Genomic DNA, 22352 nt, shown 5'->3' with positions numbered 1-22352 from the left:
ATAAGACACTGCTTAGGAGCTGTCAGCTTGTTAGTGTCGGGCGGGGAATTACTTGTGCGACATGGGTCTCAATTTATTTTTCTCTAGACCCCAGAATCTGATCGCTCAGAGCCAGTCGGGGACAGGGAAGACGGCGGCGTTTGTTCTGGCCATGCTCAGCAGGGTTGATGCCATGAAAAAATACCCCCAGGTGAGTGTAAGAGCTCGTCCACATGGCACTTAAAGGAGGTCTTCTGGTCTAGATGAACCATCATCTGTCCAGTGGGTAGGTGATAATTGTAGATCGGTGTGGTTCCGGGACCCCCACTAATTGCCAGAACAGGGACTTGTGACTTTCTTCCCTGGTTCTCCCTTGGGCATAAGACCACTGCCAGGAGGAGCTAAACTAACAGGTGCCACCCCTGCCATATATGAGGGTAACTGAGTGCAGAACTGCAACGCTGCTGCTGTCAGTGCCATAGACTGATAACGAGCTGATACATCCATGTTCTCCTGGGCGCAGACTTGCAGTCAGGGTAGGACCACGATTGTTCTGACAATGGCTGTGGGTCCTAGAGGTGAGACCCCCCTCCCCCACTGTGAACCTACCCCTTTAAGAGCAGCATTTCATGCCGTTAGTCAGAGCTCAGTAACCTTCTGCAGTCCAGATCTTGCACTACAACTCTCATCGTGCCCTGACACCTGCCAGCCTGTGGTTGCCTTAGTATACTGGATCTTGTAGTTTCTTGTCTGTGTGGTGTATGTTCACATGCTGCAGATTCATTGCAGTTATTTCTGCTACAAATCTGCCTGTATATACACCGCGGACATCACACAAGGTTCCTCAGGATGAGGACTGACCTTCTCCCGGGTTGATTCTTGTCTTTAGTTTTCTTTTTTTTCTAAGGCAGAGATCGTCCTTTTTGGAGAGTTTTTGGTGGAGTTTTTCCTTTTCTGGGGAGTTGTGTATTTTTTTCCCCCGATTCGCTCTTTGCGGCCTTTTCAGCGCTTGGTTTGGAGAGTTTTCCTTCAGCATCCACGTCACAGAGGCGATAAGTACTTTTTTTTTTTTTTCTATTCTGTGTTTTTTTTTTTGTTTTTTTTTCAAAAGCCTCTTCATGGAAATTTAAAAACAACCCTGATATGAACAGCAAAGCGAAATGATTTTAGCGCAGATGCCAAAGAAAGGAAAAAAAAGTGACGTAACCTCTCCTTCCTCTCCGGTTCCCGTCCTCAGTGCATCTGCCTCAGTCCTACGTTTGAGTTGGCTTTACAGACGGGAGAAGTCATCACGCAGATGGGGAAGTTCTGTGACGACGTCGATGTGATCTACGCGATACGTGGGAACAGACGTGAGTGTCGTCGCTGTATATCGGAGCCGTGTCAGGAATGTTTTCCACCTCGCAGATACATTCGCTCCTCACTTTTGCATTTTGCCCTCCAATATAGAATCGTTCAGTAAATGGGAATAATTGTACAATATAATTCCTGTTTTCTAGTCCCCAAAAGTGGCCGTTCTTGGTACTGCAGCTCAGCTCTTATTGAAGTGAACGTGATCTGAGCCACAGTATTCGAGAATGGCCACTAGATGGTGTACGGAGCTGTAGTCTTCTGGTATGTACTACTACTACTACCCTGAGCTATGGATCAGGAATCTCATCCTCCTCCAAGTATAGAGGTTACATGGAGCGTTCCAGCAGCTGCAAATTGACTGTTTTCTTTTTTTGTTTTTTTATTCTATTTTTTTCAGCTGCCAGAGGAAGCCGAATAGAAGCTCAGATCATTGTAGGAACCCCGGGAACGGTGATGGACTGGTGCTTCAAGCTCAAACTTTTCAGTGTCCAAAACATAAAAGTATTCGTCCTGGATGAAGCCGACGTCATGATCGGTGTCCAGGGATATTCTGACCACAGCGTCCGAGTGAAGCGGTGAGTCTCCGGGGACAGAAGGGGGCGTCTTTTTAACGTTTGATACGTCCACTGTCTAAATTGAGTTCTACATCTGGTGCCCTCGCCTGTCACTCATTTATGGCAGTCACAGGACGTGCCACGAATGTGTCAGACGGGGATAATCCCTTTAATCTGTGTACCTCTCTATGTAGGCATAATGTTTCATAACTTTATGGAAGTTTAACGTCTGGGACCCTTAATGATCATAAGATTAAAGGGGGCTACAGCACTGATACAGTGCTGCAGCATTGTCATAGTTGCGGGCCTAAGTGCGGCCGAGCACGGGAACTGCGGCGCCTCTTCATCCAGGGATGTCCTGACCTCTCATGTCCTCCTCGCAGGGCGATGCCACCTCACTGCCAAATGCTTCTGTTTTCTGCCACCTTCGATGAGTCGATCTGGAATTTTGCCGAGAGGATTGTTCCAGATCCGAACATCATAAAAGTAAAGAAGGAGGAGCTGACTCTGGAGAATATTCGCCAATTTTATGATTTTTGTGAAAGCAAAGAAGCAAAATACGAGGCGTTAACCAACATGTATGTGTCAATGACTATAGCACAGGCAATCATCTTCTGTCAGGTACGGTCACATCTCCGACCATGTGACGCCGACCATCATAAGTGATTCCTGCGACACCAACCAGTGTGTTTCTTGTGAAATAGACTCGTAAAACGGCAAACTGGCTTTCCAAAGAAATGGTTAAAGATGGGCACGCGGTGGCTCTGCTGAGCGGAGAACTGATGGTGACCGAGCGAGCGAAAATTATCCAGAGATTCCGGGATGGCAAAGAGAAAGTTCTCATCACCACCAACGTCTGCGCGCGAGGTAAGACCCCTGAGGACGAATCCAGACCCCAGACTGAGAGTGTCACATGTCTTATCACATTTGTAAGAGATGGTGAATGGATATAAAAGTGCAGTCACTGTGTACATAAATTACATTACTGATCCTGAGTTACCTCCTGTATTATACTCCAGAGCTGCACTCACTATTCTGCTGGTGCAGTCACTGTGTACATACATTACATTACTGATCCTGAGTTACCTCCTGTATTATACTCCAGAGCTGCACTCACTATTCTGCTGGTGCAGTCACTGTGTACATACATTACATTACTGATCCTGAGTTACCTCCTGTATTATACTCCAGAGCTGCACTCACTATTCTGCTGGTGCAGTCACTGTGTGCATACATTACATTACTGATCCTGAGTTACCTCCTGTATTATACTCCAGAGCTGCACTCACTATTCTGGTGCAGTCACTGTGTACATACATTACATTACTGATCCTGAGTTACATCCTGTATTATACTCCAGAGCAGCACTCACTATTCTGCTGGTGCAGTCACTGTGTACATACATTACATTACTGATCCTGAGTTACATCCTGTATTATACTCCAGAGCTGCACTCACTATTCTGCTGGTGCAGTCACTGTGTACATACATTACATTACTGATCCGGAGTTACCTCCTGTATTATACTCCAGAGCTGCACTCACTATTCTGCTGGTGCAGTCACTGTGTGCATACATTACATTACTGATCCTGAGTTACATCCTGTATTATACTCCAGAGCTGCACTCACTATTCTGCTGGTGCAGTCACTGTGTGCATACATTACATTACTGATCCTGAGTTACATCCTGTATTATACTCCAGAGCTGCACTCACTATTCTGCTGGTGCAGTCACTGTGTGCATACATTACATTACTGATCCTGAGTTACATCCTGTATTATACTCCAGAGCTGCACTCACTATTCTGCTGGTGCAGTCACTGTGTACATACATTACATTACTGATCCGGAGTTACCTCCTGTATTATACCCCAGAGCTGCACTCACTATTCTGCTGGTGGAGTCACTGTGTACATACATTACTGATCCTGAGTTACCTCCTGTATTATGCTCCAGAGCTGCACTCACTATTCTGCTGGTGCAGTCACTGTGTACATACATTACATTACTGATCCTGAGTTACCTCCTGTATTATACCCCAGAGCTGCACTCACTATTCTGCTGGTGGAGTCACTGTGTACATACATTACTGATCCTGAGTTACCTCCTGTATTATACTCCAGAGCTGCACTCACTATTCTGCTGGTGCAGTCACTGTGTACATACATTACATATCCTGTATTATACTCCAGAGCTGCATTCATTGTTCTGCTGGTTATTTCTACATCTGATTACTTTAGTATCAAGATTTCCCAAAATGCTAATTAGAGCAACATTTGTGCAGACACTGAACAAGCAGGAGATGCTATGAGATTTCAGCTCTTACTGCAGTCAGTAGCAGGTAGGGATCGTCCTCATTAGGGCTCCGGTTTGTTTCTACAGGACGGTGTTGTGTGATCGCAGCGGTGCTTTATTTTCCTTTCCCCCATGGCAGCCCACCTGAGAGAGGGATCAGCTCAGAAGAAGGAAGAAAGAACTACTCTTACCCAGGCCTGTCCTGGCGTTCGGAAGAGCAGGCTACATGCCTGCTACACCGGCCTTCAGGTCCCTGGATGCTCCGTCCGCTGGTCCATTGTGGGCTTAGACGTACGTGCGGGCACAAAATGCCTCACTTGTCTCTAGCCCCCGCCCGGTCTGTGGCAGGCATGCTGGATGCGGAAGCGCAGGAAGTGACGGCGCGTTCCACTGATGTCACAGGCACAAGGAATGCTGGGATTGGGCGTGCCCCAGTGACGTCAGAGGAGGCGAGCTGGGGAAAATGGCGGCACGCTGCGCTGGCATCACTAACCAGGGCACACTGGGAGATGGCGTGCTCTGCTATGCTCTCATAAGGGTGGCAGCTGACCGGAAGGGAAACTGAAGGAGGTGGATCAGGAAGGAGACACTGTGGGTCCCTCATAAAAAGAGAGCAGACCACAGACAGAGCGCTCACGCTCCAGCTCTCCTTCCTGAAGTATCATGGGAGGATCAGCAGCCGACTCATCGTTCGCAGCGTGGACACATCAAAGGGTTCAGCCCGTAAGTGTCCGGAGCGGCAGCCGTCCCAGTCAGGAGGAGCAGAGGTCTCTGGACTCCTCGGTGTCCAAAGAGGATATTTCGTGTGTCCCAGAACAGCCTCCGAATCCGGAAAGGTCTAAAAGAAGCTAGCACCAAAAAGGAACAACAGGCAATGTAAGATCCCGCTAACGGGTGACTGGCAGAGAAGCCTCTGTTCGGCCTGCATTCAGAAGACAATCAGTGAGGAGACCCCTGACTTCGCCTCAAACCTGTCATCAGAGCAGAAGTAGAAGGCTTCCTGAAATCCCTATTGGAAAGAGGGAGAAGGAAATCTAGGGAAGTCTCTTCTGATTCTGACGTTTCCCAGTTATCAGAAGAGGAATATCAGAGTGAATCTTCTTCCTCAGGCAGCGACACAGGGGGCCGACAATGTTTTCTGCTGGAAGATACGGACAGATTATTCAAAGCTGTTAGGACAACTATGAGCTTAAATGAGAAGAGTGGCTAAAACCCTAGAAGATGTGATGTTCGGGGGGGTTAGCGCAAAGAAAGAAACTTACCTTTCCCGTTAATGGCAAAATCCAGGCACTTGTTAACAAGGTATGGAAAAAACCTGTAAAAAACTTTACAAGGTCCCTAGGATTGACGGGGCGGTCTTAAAGTCCTCCAAAAAGATCGGCTCTACCCTTTGAGGATTCTGGTGTGCTAAGAGACCCTCTGGTTCAGAAAGCAGGTAGGTACAGTTAGTCTTAGAAGGTCTTAGGCTTGATAGGGAAACAGGTCTTGTGCAAGGTTCCGGAAGGAGGAAAAAAAAGGATCCCTCCACATTTCCTTTTTTTTAAATTTAACCCCTTTAAAGCCCAAGACGTATTAATACGTATCTGCGCCCTGGGCTTTAAGAGCGTGATACGTATCAGGACGTCTTTGCGATCGCGCCCGCACACAGGCTGTGTGGGGCGATCGCCGCCGGGTGTCAGCTGATCGCTGCCGGGTGTCAGCTGTGACAATCTGCAGGGAGCGGTCCCGCACCGCTCCCGGCACATTAACCCCCGCAATGCTGTGATCAAAGTCGATCGCAGCATTGCGGTGGCAAGGGGAGGTGATCGCAATACTCACCTCCTCTTCCGGCTTCCATCGCTGTCTGCCGCGGCTTCCCGGATGTTGCCATGATGACCCGATGTCGTCATGACAACATCCGGGTTACCAGACAGAAGTAAGATAGTTTGGTCATGCGCAGTGCATGACCAAAGTATCTTCTGCATCTGCAGAGCTGACAGCCTGTATAGCACAGGGATGGTGCTCCATTCCTGTGCTATGCAGGCGATCAGAATAAAAAAAATGAAAGTCCCACAGTGGGACAAAGTAAAAAAGTAAAAAAAAAATGTTAGGAAGTGAAAAAAAAAAAAAAAAATAATCCACCAAAATAAAAATATAATGTACCCATCAAATATATATTATGAAGAAAAAAATAAATAAAAGTACACATATATTTGGTATCGCCGCTTCCGGAACGACCTGAGCTATAATATTGTCCCACTAGTTAACCCCTTCAGTGAACACTAAAAAAAAATAAAATAAAATAAAAAACGAAGCAAAAAACAATGCTTTAGCATCATACCGCCAAACAAAAAATGGAATAACACGCAATCAAAAAGACGAATATAAATAAAAATGGTACCGCTGAAAACGTCATCTCATCCCGCAAAAAACAAGCCGCCATACAGCTCCATCATCAGAAAAATCAAAAAGTTATAGCTCTTAGAATAAAGCGATGCAAAAAAATATTTTTTTCTATAAAATTGCTTTTATGTAAAAGCGCCAAAACATAGAAAAAAGATATTAATGTGGTACTGCTGTAATCATACTGACCCGAAGAATAAAGCTACCTTATCAATTTTACCACACGCGGAACGGCATAAAAAAAAACAAAAAAAAAACACAATTCCTGATTTGATGGTTTTTGTTTATTCTGCCTTCCAAAAATCGGAATAGAAAGCGATCAAAAAATGGCACCAATAACCCCGTCAACTCATCCCGCAAAAAACAAGCCGTCACATGACTCTGTCAGCCAAAATATGGAAAAACTAAAGCTGTCAAAATATGGCGATGTAAAAACTAGATTTTTACAAAAAAATGTGTCTTTTAGTGTGTGACAGCTGTCAGTCATAAAAACCTGATATGATTCTGGTATCGCTGTAATTGCACCGACCCGAAGAATAATGTAATCTCATCACTTATACCGCACAAGGAACGGCGTAAAAAATAAACTCTTGTTCTAGGGTTAGGGTTGGGCTAGGATTTTTTTCAAAAGTTAAAAAAAAATAATAAAAAAAATGACGATATGGCGACTAGTGTTGAGCGCAAGTGCTCGCTACTTGAGCTTGCATCGGGTGCTCGGGTATGCACTGAGTATCGCGGGTGCTCGAGTGACATGCTCGAGTCTCCTCCCCATATGATTCGCGGCCAAAAAAACTCGCGGGGATTGCCTGCCATGCACGACCGTCCCCCGCATGTTTTTTTTTGGGGTGTCTAATAACCATGAAACATGCGGGCGGGGACTCGAGCATGTCACTTGAGCACCCGCGATACATGGTGCATACCTGAGTACCCGAAGCAAACTCAAGTAGCGAGCACTTGCGCTCAAGACTAATGACAACTTATTCAATATGATGACCTAATGTTATCAAATTCTGTGTCGTACCTCTGGGTTCAAAATGTTCACTATACCCCTTGATAAAATCCTTGAGGGGTATAGTTTCCAAAATGAGGTCACTTGTGGGGGGTTTCCACTGTTTAGGCACATCAGGGGTTCTCCAAACGCGACACGGCGTCCGCTCTCAATTCCAGCCAATTTTGCGTTCAAAAAGTCACACAGTGCTCCTTCCCTTCTAAACTCTGCCGTGCGCCCAAACACTGTATTTTCCCCACATATGGGGTATTGGCATACTCAGGAGAAATTGGACAAAAGTTTTTGGGGTCCATTTTCTCCTCTTACCCTTGTGAAAATAAAAAAATTGGGGCTAAAACATCATTTTTTATGGAAAGTTTTTTTTTTTTTTTTTTTCTTCACAGCTCCATGTTATAAACTTCTGTGAAGCACCTGGGAGTTCAGAGTGCTCACCACACATCTAGAGAAGTTCCCTGAGGAGTCTAGTTTCCAAAATGGTGTCACTTGTGGGGGGTTTCCACTGTTTAGGCACATCAGGGGCTCTCCAAACGCAACATGGCGTCTGCTAATTATTGAAGCAAATTTTACAATCAAAAAGTCAAATGGCGCTCCTTCCCTTTCCGAACCCTGCCGTGCGCCCAAGCAGTGTTTTTCCCTCACATATGGGGTATCTGCTAACTCAGGAGAAATTGCACAACAATCTGCATGGTGCAATTTCTCCTGTTACCTTTATGAAAATGCAAAAGTGGGGGCTGAAAAACATTTTTGTGGGAAAAATGTGTAAATTTTATTTTTACGGCTCAATGTTATAAACTTCTGTGAAGCAGCTGGGGGTGCAAGGTGCTCACCACACATCTAGATAAGTTCCCTGAGGGGTCTAGTTTCCAAAATGGCATCACTTGTAGGGGGTTTCCATTGTTTAGGCACATCAGGGGCTCCGCTAAATATTCAAGCTAATTTTACATTCAAAAGGTCAAATGGCGCTCCTTCCCTTCCGAGCCCTGCCGTGTGCCCAAACAGTGGTTTTTCCCCACATATGGGGTATCTGCTTACTCAGGAGAAACTGCACAACAAATTTTGGGGTCCATTTTTTTCCTGTTACCCCTGCGAAAATAAAGAAAATTGGGTCTGAAGTAACATTTTTGTGAAAAAAGTTAAATGTTCATTTTTTTTTCTTCCACATTCCAAAAATTCCTGTGAAGCACCTGAAGGGTTAATAAAGTTCTTGAGTGTGATTTTGAGCACCTTGAGGGGTGCAGTTTTTAGAATGGTGTCACTTTTGGGTATTTACCATCAACCGTTCTTAAGAGTTGCCTTATACATACAAGGAGAAATAAGGCATTATCAATTCAGAGCCCTTCCATTCGGTTTGTCTGTGGCACCAAGAATCTTCACCAAGGTGATAGCCGAGATGACTGCCTGCCTTCGAATCCAGAACACCATTATTATTCCATACCTAGATGACTTCCTCACAGTGGGAAAATCAGAGGAGCACTGTGAAACCCAACTGGAAGATGTAAGAGTCATCTTAAAAGATCTTGGCTGGATTATAAATATTCGCAAGTCGAAACTAGATCCAGTGAAAATACAGTCATTACTAGGCCTCATCCTAAACTCCCGAGCTTCAAACTTGCCTTTTACCCGAAGTGGGGAAAAAGGACAAGATAGTAGCCCTTGCCTCAGCGGCAATGGAGTTTCCGGAAACGACTTCCAAGGAAGGCAGTGTCCTTGTTAGGAACTCTGATATCTTGCATCCCAGCGGTGATTTTGGCCCAGTTACACACGAGGCAGCTTCAGTGGGAAATATTGTCCGCACAAAGGTTGCTAAGAGGGCATTTACAAGGAAAGTTAGAACTTTCCATGAAAAACAGAAATTCCCTTATGGTGGACAGACAGGACAAACCTAGAGGGGTCCCATGGATGAAGATAGTGAGCGACATTATCACAACAGATCAAATCAGGTTGGGGGTACACCTGAGGGATCAGACAATTCAGGGGTGTTGGTTACTCTACAAGAGGGGGTCAGTCCTCAAACCTGAAGGAGTTGTGGGCAGTAGAAAGAGCACTAGAAGGCCTCCTTTATCGATCACCTATGACCGCACCACAAGAGAGGGGATCCACCCATCAAGGGCGGCACCTCTCTCCCTCATCAGTTGGTTTCCTGTCCTTAATGGGGGGGGGGACCTCTGACAGGCTTATCTGTTGAAGATCGACAAAAATTTTGTCCTGGTCAGCCGGGCTCTTGATCACCATGGTAGGCTCAAGGGGGCTGATACACGTGTGTGTGTGTGTGTGTGTGTGTGTGTGTGTGTGTGTGTGTGTGTGTGTGGCAAGCCGGTGAGCTGCCTTCCTTGCCTGGGGATAGGTGGCTTTGATGTAGCGCAAGCGGTGGCCATGCACGTCGCCTCCTGAAACCCCCACCGGAACCGGAAGTGCTGCACACCCGGGAGCGGGAACAGCACTAGCATGGACGGCCGGAGAGGCACTCCTGATGATGTCATTGGCAGGCGCCGTCACGTGGCCAAAGGGCAGTCGCACCTGGATCGCTCCATAGGCGAATGGAGAAGTGCGGAGAGGGGCTGCTGTAGGGACAGGTAATCAGCGCAGGATATGGCGCTGGCATTACCCGGAAGTGGTTAAGGTACCACTGCTCAGGGCTTCCCGGCCCCATTTGTCCCCTATTTTCTAAGCCTGGAGATAGTGTGAGCATCTGCAGTAGCCACTGCATGGGAAGCCACAGGAGCAAGTAGAGCAACACCTCTTTGGGTGAGGGGAGGCAGCTGGACCACAGAAAGATGAGTATCTGCAAGCAGGTCCAGTCACCGAAGCTCCAGCAGGGTGGACGAATCTGCAGCCTCCATTTATGGTCCCTCAACTGAAGAGAGTCCTTCCTCCAAACTGGGAAAGTAGTACGTTACGAAGACCCAGCACAAGTAGTGTGCTCTGTGTAGAACCCTATTAGCAGACTCCTATCAAAAAAGACTTTGTCAAGTCATGTATTCAACAGACTGTGGCAGAGGAGACCCCCTAGCTTTTCCATCGGTTTAAAAACCATCACTAAGGCAGAGATCAGTTCTCTAAGGGAAGCAGAAAAGGGAAGTTGCTAGAGATATCTCCCCGGTTTCTCATTTCTCCCTTCCATCGAACTACGAGGATGACTGAGTGTTCCTCGTCTTCTGCCTCATCCTCAGATATGGGCTCAGGGCCCCATTGTTTCCCATTGAATGAGATTGATGGACTTGTTAAAGCTCTCCGATCGACCATGGGCAAGCCTGAGAGATCAGTGCAGGATTTGATGTTTCGTGGCCTAGATCAGAGGAAGAGGAGGTGTTTTCCATTAACTGAAAAAATCCAGGGGCTGGTGGAAAAGGCCTGAGAGGAAGGCCTCCCTCCCCCCTTCTTTTAAAAGAAAATGCCCCTTTGAGGAACCTTTTGGGACAAAGCCCCAAGACTGGATGTAGCAAATAACTAAAGCATCTAAGAAAGCCTCTCTGCCCTTTGATATGGAAGCTCTGAAGGACCAACTGGATAGAAAAGCGGACACTTTTCTCAAGGGTACTTTGGAGACATCGGCAGGAGCCTTAACCCCTTCAGGACCCAGCCTATTTTGACCCTAAAGACCTTGGCATTTTTGTCAATTCTGACCAGTGTCCCTTTACGAAGTAAAAACTCTGGAACACTTCAACGGATCCTAGCGATTCTGAGATTGTTTTTTCGTGACATATTGGGCTTCATGTTAGTATTAAATGTAGGTCGATAATATTTGCGTTTATTTGTGAAAAAATCAAAAATATGGGAAAAAATTTGAAAATTTTGCAATTTTCAAATTTTGATTTTTTTTTCTACTAAACCAGAGAGTGATGTTACACAAAATAGTTAATAAATAACATTTCCCACATGTCTACTTTGCATCAGCACAATTTTGGAAAAAAAAAAAAATGTTGGTAGGAAGTTTGAAGGGTTCAAAGTTCATCAGCAATTTATCTTTTTTCCAGCAAAATTTACAAAACCATTTTTTTAGTTACCACATCACATTTGAAGTCCCTTTGAGGGGTCTTTATGACAGAAAACACCCAAAAGTGACACCATTCCAAAAACTGCACCCCTCAAGCTACTCAAAACTACATTCAAGAAGATTATTAACCCTTCAGGTGCATCACAGGAACTAAAGCCACATGGAAGAAAAAAATGAACATTTTTATTTTTCTAACAAAAATTTTCTTTTAGCCTAAATTTTTTAATTTTCACATGGGTAACAGGATAAAATGCATCCTAAAATTTGTTGGTCAATTTCTCCTGAGTACACTGATACCTCATATGTGGTCATAAACCACTGTTTGGGCACACGGCAGGGCTCAGAAGGGAAGGAGCGCCATTTTACTTTTTGAATGGAAAATTAGCTCCAAAAGTCAAATTGCGCTCCTTCTCTTCTGAGCCCTGCCATGCGCCCAAAGAGTGGTTTATGACCACATATGAGGTATCAGTGTACTCAGGAGAAATTGACCAACACATTTTAGGATGCATTTTATCCTGTTACCCATGTGAAAATTAAAAAATTTAGGCTAAAAAAAAATTTTTGTGAAAAAAAAAAGTACTTTTTTGTTTTCACAGATCATTTTGTGAAGCACCTGGGGGTTCCAAGTGCTCACTATGCATCTAGATAGGTGCCTTGGGGGGTCTAGTTTCCAAAATGGGGTCACTTGTGGGGGAGCTCCAATGTTTGGGCACACAGCGGCTCTCCAAAAGCAACATGGTGTCCGCTAACAAATTGTCGACTCAAATTGTTAGAAGACACCATGTTGCGTTTGGAGAGCCGCTGTGTGCCCAAACATTGGAGCTCCCCCACAAGTGACCCCATTTTGGAAACTAGACCCCCCAAGGCACCTATCTAGATGCATAGTGAGCACTTGGGACCCCCAGGTCCTTAGCAAATTAATCCGTAAAAATAAAAAAGTGTTTTTTTTTTTCATTTTTATCAATCAATTTGTGAAGCACCTGGGTGTTCCAAGTGCTCACTATGCATCTATATAGGTGCCTTGGGGGGTCTAGTTTCCAAAATGGGGTCACTTGTTGGTGAGCTCCAATGTTTGGGCACACAGGGACTCTCCAAACGCAAAGGGTTCCAATTTGTTAGCGGACACCACACCACACACACACACACACACACACACACACACACACACACACACACAAAATCTCATACACTACAACACACACACACACCAACCTGACATAGCCTCCTCAGCTGAGTACGCCCTAGACTGGGATGAGCGGGACGGGCGGGACATTTTGTGTGCTTTGTGCGTGTGTAAAAAAAAAAAAAAAAAAAAAAAAAAAAAAAAAATCAAAACTTTATTATAGTGTGAGTGTACGTGTGTGTGCTTGGTGTAACCTTCTGCAGTCAGACGTATGGGGCGGTCAGACGTAGGAGGGGGCTGAGGAGATGGAGGAGCCAGAAGCGGCAGCAAGGGGGGTGATCACTGGGGCAGGAGCCGGCAGCAGCAAGGGGGGGTAGGAGGCCGGCAGCATCGGGGGGTGATTACTGGGGCAGAAAGGGGAGCTGGCAGGAGCAGGGGGCTGATTACTGGGTTTTCGGGGGGGGGGGGTGATCACTGGGAACAGGGGGGGGTGAACACTGGGAACAGGGGGGGGTGATTATTGGGAGGTGGGGGGTGATATCACTGGGACTGGGGGATGGTGGGTTTGATCACAGGAGCAGGGCATTTACACTGAGCCTGCTGCTGCTGTGATCACAGTCCACCGGCTGTCAGAAGGAGAGCAGCAGCCGGTGGATGAAGACGTGGGAGAGGGAGCGGAGGTCGGGGTGCAGGTATGAAAGTGGAGGGGGGGTGGAGAGGGGGGCGGGGGGGTGGAGGGGGGGTCGGGGGGAGTGGCGGCAATACTTACCGCTGATCAGCGGTGGCGGCGGCAGACGCGATCCACAGGGTCCGCAGCAGGGGGTCCGCAGCAGGGGGTCCACAGCAGACGATCTAGGGTTGGGAAGGTGCTGGGAGGTTTCAGCCATCCCTCCATATCTGATTGGGGCTAGTATCCATGTGACGCTAGCCCCCCAATCAGATCTGGGGGGAGGGGGGGAACAGAGGTGACACTCCCCCCAGCCAATGGCTGATGCTGTAAGCATCAGGCAATGCCCAGATTTAAATATTACACCAATTTTCATTGGTGAAATATTTAATTCATACCGATTGGCAGTTTCACTAAAAGTGAAAATGAAACAGCCAATCGGAGGGGTCCCAGGCACGGGGGGGGGGGTTAATCCACCCCCCGGGGGGTCGACTTCAGGATGTCCAGTTGCAGTAGCAACTGTGACACCTGAGCGACCCCGCTCGCAGGCGCTGCAGGGGCTCTTTCCCTCCATGTCACAGACGCTGTGACATGGGTCGGGAACGAACTGTTTTCCATGTCACAAACGGTGTGACACGGGTCGGGAAGGGGTTAAAGCCGGCAGGAGTAGCATCATACACAGCCAGGTCATTGATGATCTGGCTGGAGCAGCTAGAATCCCAACTAAGATGGGGTGCAAAGGAAAGATGCCTTTTTAGCAGATGCCTCAGCAGACTCTATAAGATTGGAAAGGGCGGCCGACCTTGCCGCCAATGCTGCATGTAAGGCCTTATGGTTGAAGTGTTGGCCAGGAGATATCCAGGCCAGAACGAGACTGTGCTCCATTCCATGCGAGGGAGAGTATCTCTTCGGCCCAGCTCTGGACAAGATCCTGGAGAAAGCATGAGATGTGAAAAAAAGGTTTCCCTTCGCCTATCCATGCCTACCTATAGGTGATCTTTCCGTAAAAGATTTGCCCGAAGAAAGCCTCCTAAAGATCAGAACAAACGGGAAGATTGCAGAGCAAAAGGTAGAGGGATTTTGTTCGGGTCCTCCTCCTTGCGCCCCAGAAATCGAGTCAATGACTCTCAGCCCAGTTAGGGGGTAGGCTTTCTGGCTTCTTCCCTGCCTGGGAAGGCATTTCAGCCAGTAACTGGATCCTCAGCCTGATTAAATCAGGTCTGAGGTTCGACTTCCAGTCGATTCCTCAGGGAAGGTTTGTTCTGACCCCTTCTCGTTCCTCCCTGAGAGCAGCCACCCCTACAAAAGGAAGTTCTGGACTTGGTTCAGAAGGCCGTCCTTGTGGAGGTCCCAGAGTCTGGGATAGGGAAGGGGTTCTACTCATCCCTCTTTCTGATATCCAAGCCAGACCGCTCCTTCAGGACTATTGCTAATTTAAGATCCCTGAAAATACAAACCTTAAAAATGGAGTAATCAGATCTGCAATAAAACTGATTTTTTTTTTTTTTCTGACTGTTAGATGGCGGTACTGGATTTAAAAGATGCATTTCCGCTTCATTTCTGCATGTCCTTGCCCGGAAAAGCGAGTGTGGAATTTGACACGCGTTTTGGACATGCGGAATTGGCTTGCGTTTTTTAATGCATTGAGAAGGCATGTGTAAATGCACACGTAATGAACATGCTGCGGATTTCTCCGCACATCAAAAACGCTGCGGAAAAATCTGCAGCATGGGCATTGAAACTACGGATGGTCATTGGGGGCCATGGGGGACGGATTACCAAGCGTTTTACAAGCATTTACGCTGCGCAAATTCCTCAGCAAAAACGCTTGAAAAACGTATCGTGGGCGCACAGCCTCAGAGCTCCAGTTTCTAGGGATTTGTCACGGGTGTCTGAGGTGACAGTCGCCCTGCAGTGGGTTGCAGGAGATCTCTGTTTGGCATTACAGACATCTTCTTAGAGGCTGACTGTCTCTAAGACCCAGCGGTCACCTTCCTCTGGCTAATTAGCTCCTTGGCCTGGGTGTGTAAATATCTGGTGTGTCTAAGAGGGAGGTGCCGGCCATATTCATTACTACTTGTGAGGCTTTAGCAAGAGCAGTACTTAGTCTGCTCTGGAGCTTGAGGCTGTGTGCGCATTTGTCTGGAGTTGTCTAAAGCTAAGCAATTTCCCCCTGTTTGTCTACCCTTGTTGTCTATAGAGATTAGTGGAGATCGACTAGTGCTCATCTCCTCCTGTCCCTACCCTTAGCCATACGCCAGGGAAACTCAGGGCGAGGCACGTGTTCAGCGATTGCTGAGGAGGCAATATAGGGACGGCGGTTGAGACAGCGTGACGCTAGACCAGACTAGGAGGTCTCCCATTCCCCCTTTCCCTAGAGTCTGGGCTCCCTTTCCCTTTTCCCTTTGTGTAACACAAAGTCTTTCCCACACCTGGCATGACAGGATTATACTGGATTCGGAAACTCAGGAATGTTTCCTCCCGGTTTTGAAGATAGTAAAATTCCAGGGCCAGGTGGAAAAAGCTATAAAAGCTCCCTTCTTCTCCCTTAGGGGTGCAATGTCCCTATTGGATAGTCTGACATTATGCTTCCCAGCGGTTCTAATGGCGCAATACCATACCAGGGTTAGGTGTTGCATAATGAATTTTCCCTTAGGGGCACTTAGAGGGAAAAATGTCACTGTCACCTCCTCAGTCAATAGAATCCCTGCGGTGGTGGCTAGATGAGACATACTTGTCCCGGGGGGAGGGGGGGGGGGTTCGCTGGGTGGTTAATATCAATCGAACAGTCACCACAGATGCAAGTCCCACAGGATGGGGAGCCCATCTATGAAAAGAGGTTGTGCCTGTTCCAAATGAAGCAGTAAAATTCAAATACGTGCACGGAAGAGCCATGACTGATACATTGAGCAGCAGGGCAGATCTGAGTTTATTACATCATCGGTCACATATATATAGACACTTCGTGGACATTCGTTGTAGCAATATAAGTGGCTCAGCTTATCTGTACATATGTGCTGCCACTAACATACAATCATCTCATTGGCTAAAGGTAATTCTGTCTCCAAAAATGTTTTGGATTTTAGGAATCACTCTACCTTCTAATTTTTAGTTTCTTCCTCTAGACAAAGACATTCCTAAAATCTTCTTATCTGATCACAGACTTCTCTTTGCAAGCAAAGTACATGGACAAAACACACTTACTGGCTCAAACTCCATTCTGGTAAGCAGAAGATACTAGAACAAAAATCAAAATGGAGTCAGGATAAAGTGTAAATCCAGCTCTCACAAGGTGGCCTAGCGAACCTGGACAGAGAGTGAAAAAATCCTTCAATGCAAAAGAGTTACTGGCGGTGGAGAAGGCTGTAAGCAGGTTCCTGGTATCCCTACAGGGCAAGAGTGTTTAAGATCCTCTCGAACAATTGAGTATCTGTAGCCTATGTGAACAGCCAGGGGGGGGGGAGGGTGCGGTCCAAAACATTGATGAAGGAGACCTCATCTTTTTCAGATCGCGGAAAGACAAGGAGAATGGGTGCTGAAGCAAGAGGTCTTCATCCAGATAGTATGGAGGTGGAGACTCCTAATGGTAGATCTTTTTGCCACAACACTAAAGCGGAAGCTGAGGGAGTTCTGGATTTAGCTCTGGACGCTCTCCTGTTTCCCTGGGATTTCAGCCTGGTTTATGCCTTTCCCCATCCCATGTCACTGATTCCCATAGTCATAAGAAAGATCAGGGAAGACAAAGTGAGTATTTTGTTGATCGCCCCCTTTTGGCCCAGGAGGCCTTGGTTTTCATGTCTGAGGAGCATGTCCGTGTTCGATCCTTGGGTTCTACCCGAGATCCCGGACCTTCTCTCTTAAGGGCCGATATTCCATCCACAAGCAACCAACCTTCACTTGTCGGCGTGGAACTTGAGGACACTGTTAGAAGAGGGCGACTTTTGCCCAAACCTCATAGGTTTTCTACTCTGCAGCAGAGTGGCTATCACAACCCAGATATATGCTAGAACCTGGAAAAAGTTTTTATTCTTTTCAGGTTCGAGGGTGGAGAAGGGGACACCAACAGGAACGATTATGGCGTTTCTGCAAAAGAACCTTGAATTAGGGTTTTCCACCAGCACCCTAAAAGTTCAGTTGTTAGCTCTCGGGCCTCTGTATAGCTGTGATTTGGCAGGGAATTGTTGAGTTTTGCGATTCATTAAGGCATCTTCTAGATCTAGGCCCATTGCTAAGATTAACTTAGTACCATGGGACTTAATTTTGGTCCGAACAGCCTTGACTAACACACCGTTTGAACCCCTAGAATCAGCAACCCTTAAAAGTCCTTTCCCTTAAAACAGCCCTGCTGGTAGCATTAACCTCAGCCAGAAGGGATAGTGACATCCAGGCCCTTGTCTATAGCCCCGCCGTTTACACGGATCCTGAAAGGCTGGATCTGGTTTAAAGATCACTCTGTCAATCTTCCTAAGGTAGTGACTCTTTTATGTAGGCTACACGAGGTCGTTCTGCCCTCCTTTTGTTCTAATCCAAAGAACCAGATGGAAGAGAAATTGCATACGTTAGATGTAGATGTGTAGTCTGGTACCTTTCAGCTACGAAGGACTGTAGGTAGGATAGGTCTTCTTTCGTATCATACCAGGGTTCTAGGTAAGGGTATAAAGCCTCAAAACCCACCATCGCTAGATGGATTAGGGAGGCCATTTCTCTAGTTTGCTCATCATGCGGCAAGGAAGTGCTGGAAGGTTTAAAGGCTCATTCCACTCTGGCCGTGGCAACCTCCTGGGCATAGAGATGTCTCCATAGAAGAGATTTGTATGGCTGCTACCTGGTCCTCTCCTTCTACCTTCTACAGACACTATAGATTAGATATGGGTGTATCTGCCGATCTCACCTTTTGGAGAAGGGTGCTCCAGGCTGTGGTCCCTCCCTAGATTACTTTAGTCTCTGTAATTCTCTCGTGGTGCTGTCATAGGTGATCGATAAAGTCTTAGTTACTTACCAGTAACGGGATTTTTTTCGGAACCCATTACAGCACCCTTATATATCCTCCTGTCACGTGTGGTTGAGCACTCCTTCTACTAGCATTATAATTCCACACTTTAGGTGTCATGTGGTGCTGGTAAAAAAATTGGTTTGTCGTAATAAACCTTGACGGTCCTCTCATACTCTGTAATCCAACTGATGCGGGAGAGCAGTTCCGCCCTTTTTTGCCTGTAGGTTTCCCGTCCTTGGCGGGCGGATCCTCTCTTGTGGTGCTGTCATGGGTTCCGAAAAATCCTGTTACCGGTAAGTAACTAAGACTTTCTTCGCGGGCGGATCCTTTCTTGTGGTGCTGTCATGGGTTCCAGAAAATCCCATTACCGGTAAGTAACTAAGACTTTCTTCCCATCTTGGTCGAAACGTTCGTTTCATGTCAGTCAACCGCACTACAGTGGCGTACATCAACCACCAGGGAGAGAACAAGGTCTCACTCCCTAATGGAAGCAGCAAACAAGGTTTTCCATCTAGCAGAGCAACACCTTCTGTCCCGAACGGCACTACACATAAAGGGGACGGAGAACCCCAAAGCAGACTTCCTAAGCCGCAACAGAATGAAACAACGAGAATAGACCCTAAACTCCCAGGAGTTTCGGCAGATAGTTCACTTGTGGGGATTACCAGAGATAGACTTGTTTGCCAACAAACAGAACCAGGAGAGTAAAGAAATTCTGTTCACCAAACCCAATGGAAAACCTTTATGCAGTAGATGCCCTTCCGATCCCTTGGACCTTCAGGATCGCATATGCCTTTGCCGATTGGTTTTGATCCCAGCAGTTTTGAGGAAGATTAGGAAAGGGTGATTTTGATTTCTCCTTTCTGGCCAAAAAGACCATAGTTTTCCTTTTAATGAGAATAATGTCTGTGTCAGATCGATGGATCCTGCTGGAGATCCCAGACCTTCTCATCAAGGGTCCAGTATGGACCGTCTCAAGTGAAGGGCTTCCATCGAACAGCATGGAATTTGAGAGGGCACTGTTGAGTCAGGATTTTCTCCAGGGTTAGTTTCCACCTTTTTATTTAAAAAGTTTGAAGCCTAGAACAACAAAAAAATTTTGTCAGAACGTGGAAAAAGTTTTTGGAGTTTAAATTAAAAAGCATTGGGGAATAAGTCTCCAATCAATTCCATTCTAGAATTTCTCCAGAAGGGGTTTGAGCACAAGGGTTAGCTACCAATACCCTTAAGGTTCAAGTTTCAGCAATGGGAGCATTATATAATTACAATCTCGCTAATGTACAACTAGCTGACATAACAGACCGCAGGAAACGTGGGCTGGATCTGCTCACGTGTCGATGTCACTCCTCTTGTCCCCTTCCGGGTATTTGTAACAGGATAAGAGAGGATGAAGTGTAGAATCAGTGTGGAGCCATTTTGTTGGTGACTGCAAAGTGGTACCGACAAGTACAGTGTCACCGAGGATGGCTGGCAGCACCAATTCTTTCAGATGGTGCTGCTAACTGTATCATAAACTGGGCTTAGATACGCGGAGTGTATCACGTGTGTGTGATTAGACACGCTTAGAGTAACACTACATTGAGCCCTGTATCTAATCCCAGCGTGTATCACATGATGGAATTAGATATTGAGCTCAGCACAGTGTATCACACAGGATGGCATTAGATACTGCGTATCTAATGTATGTAAGATGTGACCCCAATCCGTCCACTTCTATGGGAACAGTGGTGTAATGTGTGACACCTAGTAGGGGGGGGCAGATTGGGAGGTTGCCTCGGGCCCCACGCTCTGTGGGGCCCACCCGGAGCTACACGACTGTAAACTGTATTGATTTGTGCCGATGCAGTTAAACTCTGCGGCAGAGCAGGGGGACATGATCTCCCTGCTCTGCCGATGTGGGGCCCGTGAGTCGGGTGGTGGGGGGGAGGGGCCAGCTCCAGGACCCCCGCCCGTCCTTGCAAATTCAACTGTATCAACTGGTTGCCGATACAGTTGAAAGCTATGTTAAGTGAGGGAGCGTGACGCTCCCATCAATCCCGCTCTGCGTTTGACGTCACTGATGCAGACACTGACAGCGGGCGCGATGACGTCACTACATGGAGCCCACTGTGCTAAGATGTGCGGGCGCTCGCTACAGACACCGGAGCAGCGGGAGAGCGAGGAGTGCATTGTACTGTATGGAGGACTATGGGGAGGGCATTGTACTGTATGGAGGACTATGGGGAGGGCATTGTACTGTATGGAGGACTATGGGGAGGGCATTGTACTGTATGGAGGACTATGGGGAGGGCATTGTACTGTATGGAGGACTATGGGGAGGGCATTGTACTGTATGGAGGACTATGGGGAGGGCATTGTACTGTATGGAGGACTATGGGGAGGGCATTGTACTGTATGGAGGACTATGGGGAGGGCACTGTACTGTATGGAGGACTATGGGGAGGGCACTGTACTGTATGGAGGACTATGGGGAGGGCACTGTACTGTATGGATTATTTTATATTTTTAGTACCAGCCCGCTCATCTGCTGAGGTTCTCCTACACGTACTATTAGGTTGCACCACCGAAGTCGTAATCAGGGTTACTTGGTTAGAGGCCCACTCAGAAGTTTCACCTTCTCAAAACAAAACTGTAGCTACGCTTCCGGTGACACCACTCCGTCCACTTCTATGGGAGCAGTGGTGTAATGTGTGACCCACGCTCCGTCCACCATATTACTACTCCCATGGAAGTGGACCGAGTGGGGTCACACATTATACCACTGCTCCCTTAGAAATGTGTAACCTTGCTCTGTCCACTTCTAAGGGAGCAGGGGTGTAATAGAATAACCGTCCAGTAGATATAGACTTTCACTTTTTTTTTTTATTATTATAACCAGGCAAGGTAAAGCAGACAGCTGTGGGCTGATATGATCAGGCTGCAAAGGTCCCTGGTTATTGGGCCCTAGATTTGGCGCCTCCCATTAGATCGCGCTTTGCCTGCCCCTTCCTGATTGCCATCGCACCCAGGCAATGATAGTTTGGTTGATGACAGCTATGAATTGTCAAAATTCACATTTTGCATCAAGCCCTGTGCTTAGTAATCCCCAAATCCGATATCCCAAAGGCTATAGAGCCTTGTTCAGAGAACGAAGCTCCATAGGGCGTAGCAGCCGCCACTCCGGGGCCCGCTGCGCTCCACGAGACCCGGCGGCTGTGATGAGCAGTGACCTCAGTAACTACACCGCTCATCAGAGTCTATGAGCCCTCTGTATAGTGCCCCGCAGTGTAATGGGCCCCCTTCCTGGGTATATGCTCCCATATATTCAATGCAAAGAGAAAAACGAATGCTTCTACTCCCCTTCCATGCTCCCACGCAGCACTGTCTGAAGATGTGAGGGGTGATAACAGCTGACAGGCTGCAGATACTCACCCGGACCGCCGCTCCCAGACACTACCTCCCCGGCAGCTCCTGTCATGGCACTCACTGACTGACTGAGCAGTGCGTGCGATGACGGGGGGGGGGGAATGTGCAGCTCGCAGCTTACATTGCAGGCTCCACAAAGATGGCCGCGATCTCCTCCCACGGCTGTGACCTGGACAGCCCAGGGGGCGTGCCGAGGTGGCAGCTACAGGCAGGCGAAGCGGCCTCTAATGTAGGTCACCGACCCGGTCTCTTATGGCCAGGACTGCTGTAAGTGAGGTGTGTAAGAGTGCTGCTTAGCTTCTTACATACCCCCCAAATAAAAATGGCAGCCCCCCAGTTGCTGATATTAAAATGAATGAATAAATAAAAAACATAATAAAATGGTACATTTAATTTTGTATTAAAAATAGATTATATAATCAATAATTATTAATACAAAATTAAAGATTGCGCCACCTTCCCTTTAAGTATCTTACCTTAGAAACAATATTGGTAGCACTAACCTCGGCCAGTAGGGTGAGTGATGGACAGGCCCTTTCAATAAACCTTCCCTATACTCAGGTGTATGGGGATAGAATTGTATTAAGACCCGATCCG

General features: G+C 47.1%; 1 protein-coding gene across 3 annotated transcripts in view; it reads left to right on the top strand.

Annotated features, from left to right (window-relative positions):
- DDX25 (DEAD-box helicase 25) overlaps positions 1 to 22352 on the top strand; it is a 31270-nt gene that overhangs the window by 3036 nt on the left and 5882 nt on the right. For 2 of the 3 annotated variants that reach the window (XM_073657332.1, XM_073657333.1), the window contains 5 exons: positions 88 to 190; positions 1217 to 1331; positions 1730 to 1907; positions 2270 to 2507; positions 2591 to 2753. In XM_073657332.1, coding sequence (XP_073513433.1) covers positions 88 to 190; positions 1217 to 1331; positions 1730 to 1907; positions 2270 to 2507; positions 2591 to 2753 — 797 coding nt within the window. The remainder of the gene's footprint in view (positions 1 to 87; positions 191 to 1216; positions 1332 to 1729; positions 1908 to 2269; positions 2508 to 2590; positions 2754 to 22352) is intronic. The other variant, XM_073657334.1, reaches the window with a different exon arrangement.

Source organism: Phyllobates terribilis, unplaced genomic scaffold (assembly GCF_046119375.1).
Source record: "Phyllobates terribilis strain yellow unplaced genomic scaffold, ASM4611937v1 Scaffold_12__6_contigs__length_324123572, whole genome shotgun sequence".
Taxonomy (NCBI): domain Eukaryota; kingdom Metazoa; phylum Chordata; class Amphibia; order Anura; family Dendrobatidae; genus Phyllobates; species Phyllobates terribilis.
The sequence above is the reverse complement of the archived record's forward strand: the minus strand, read 5'-3'. Positions and strand labels throughout refer to the sequence as shown.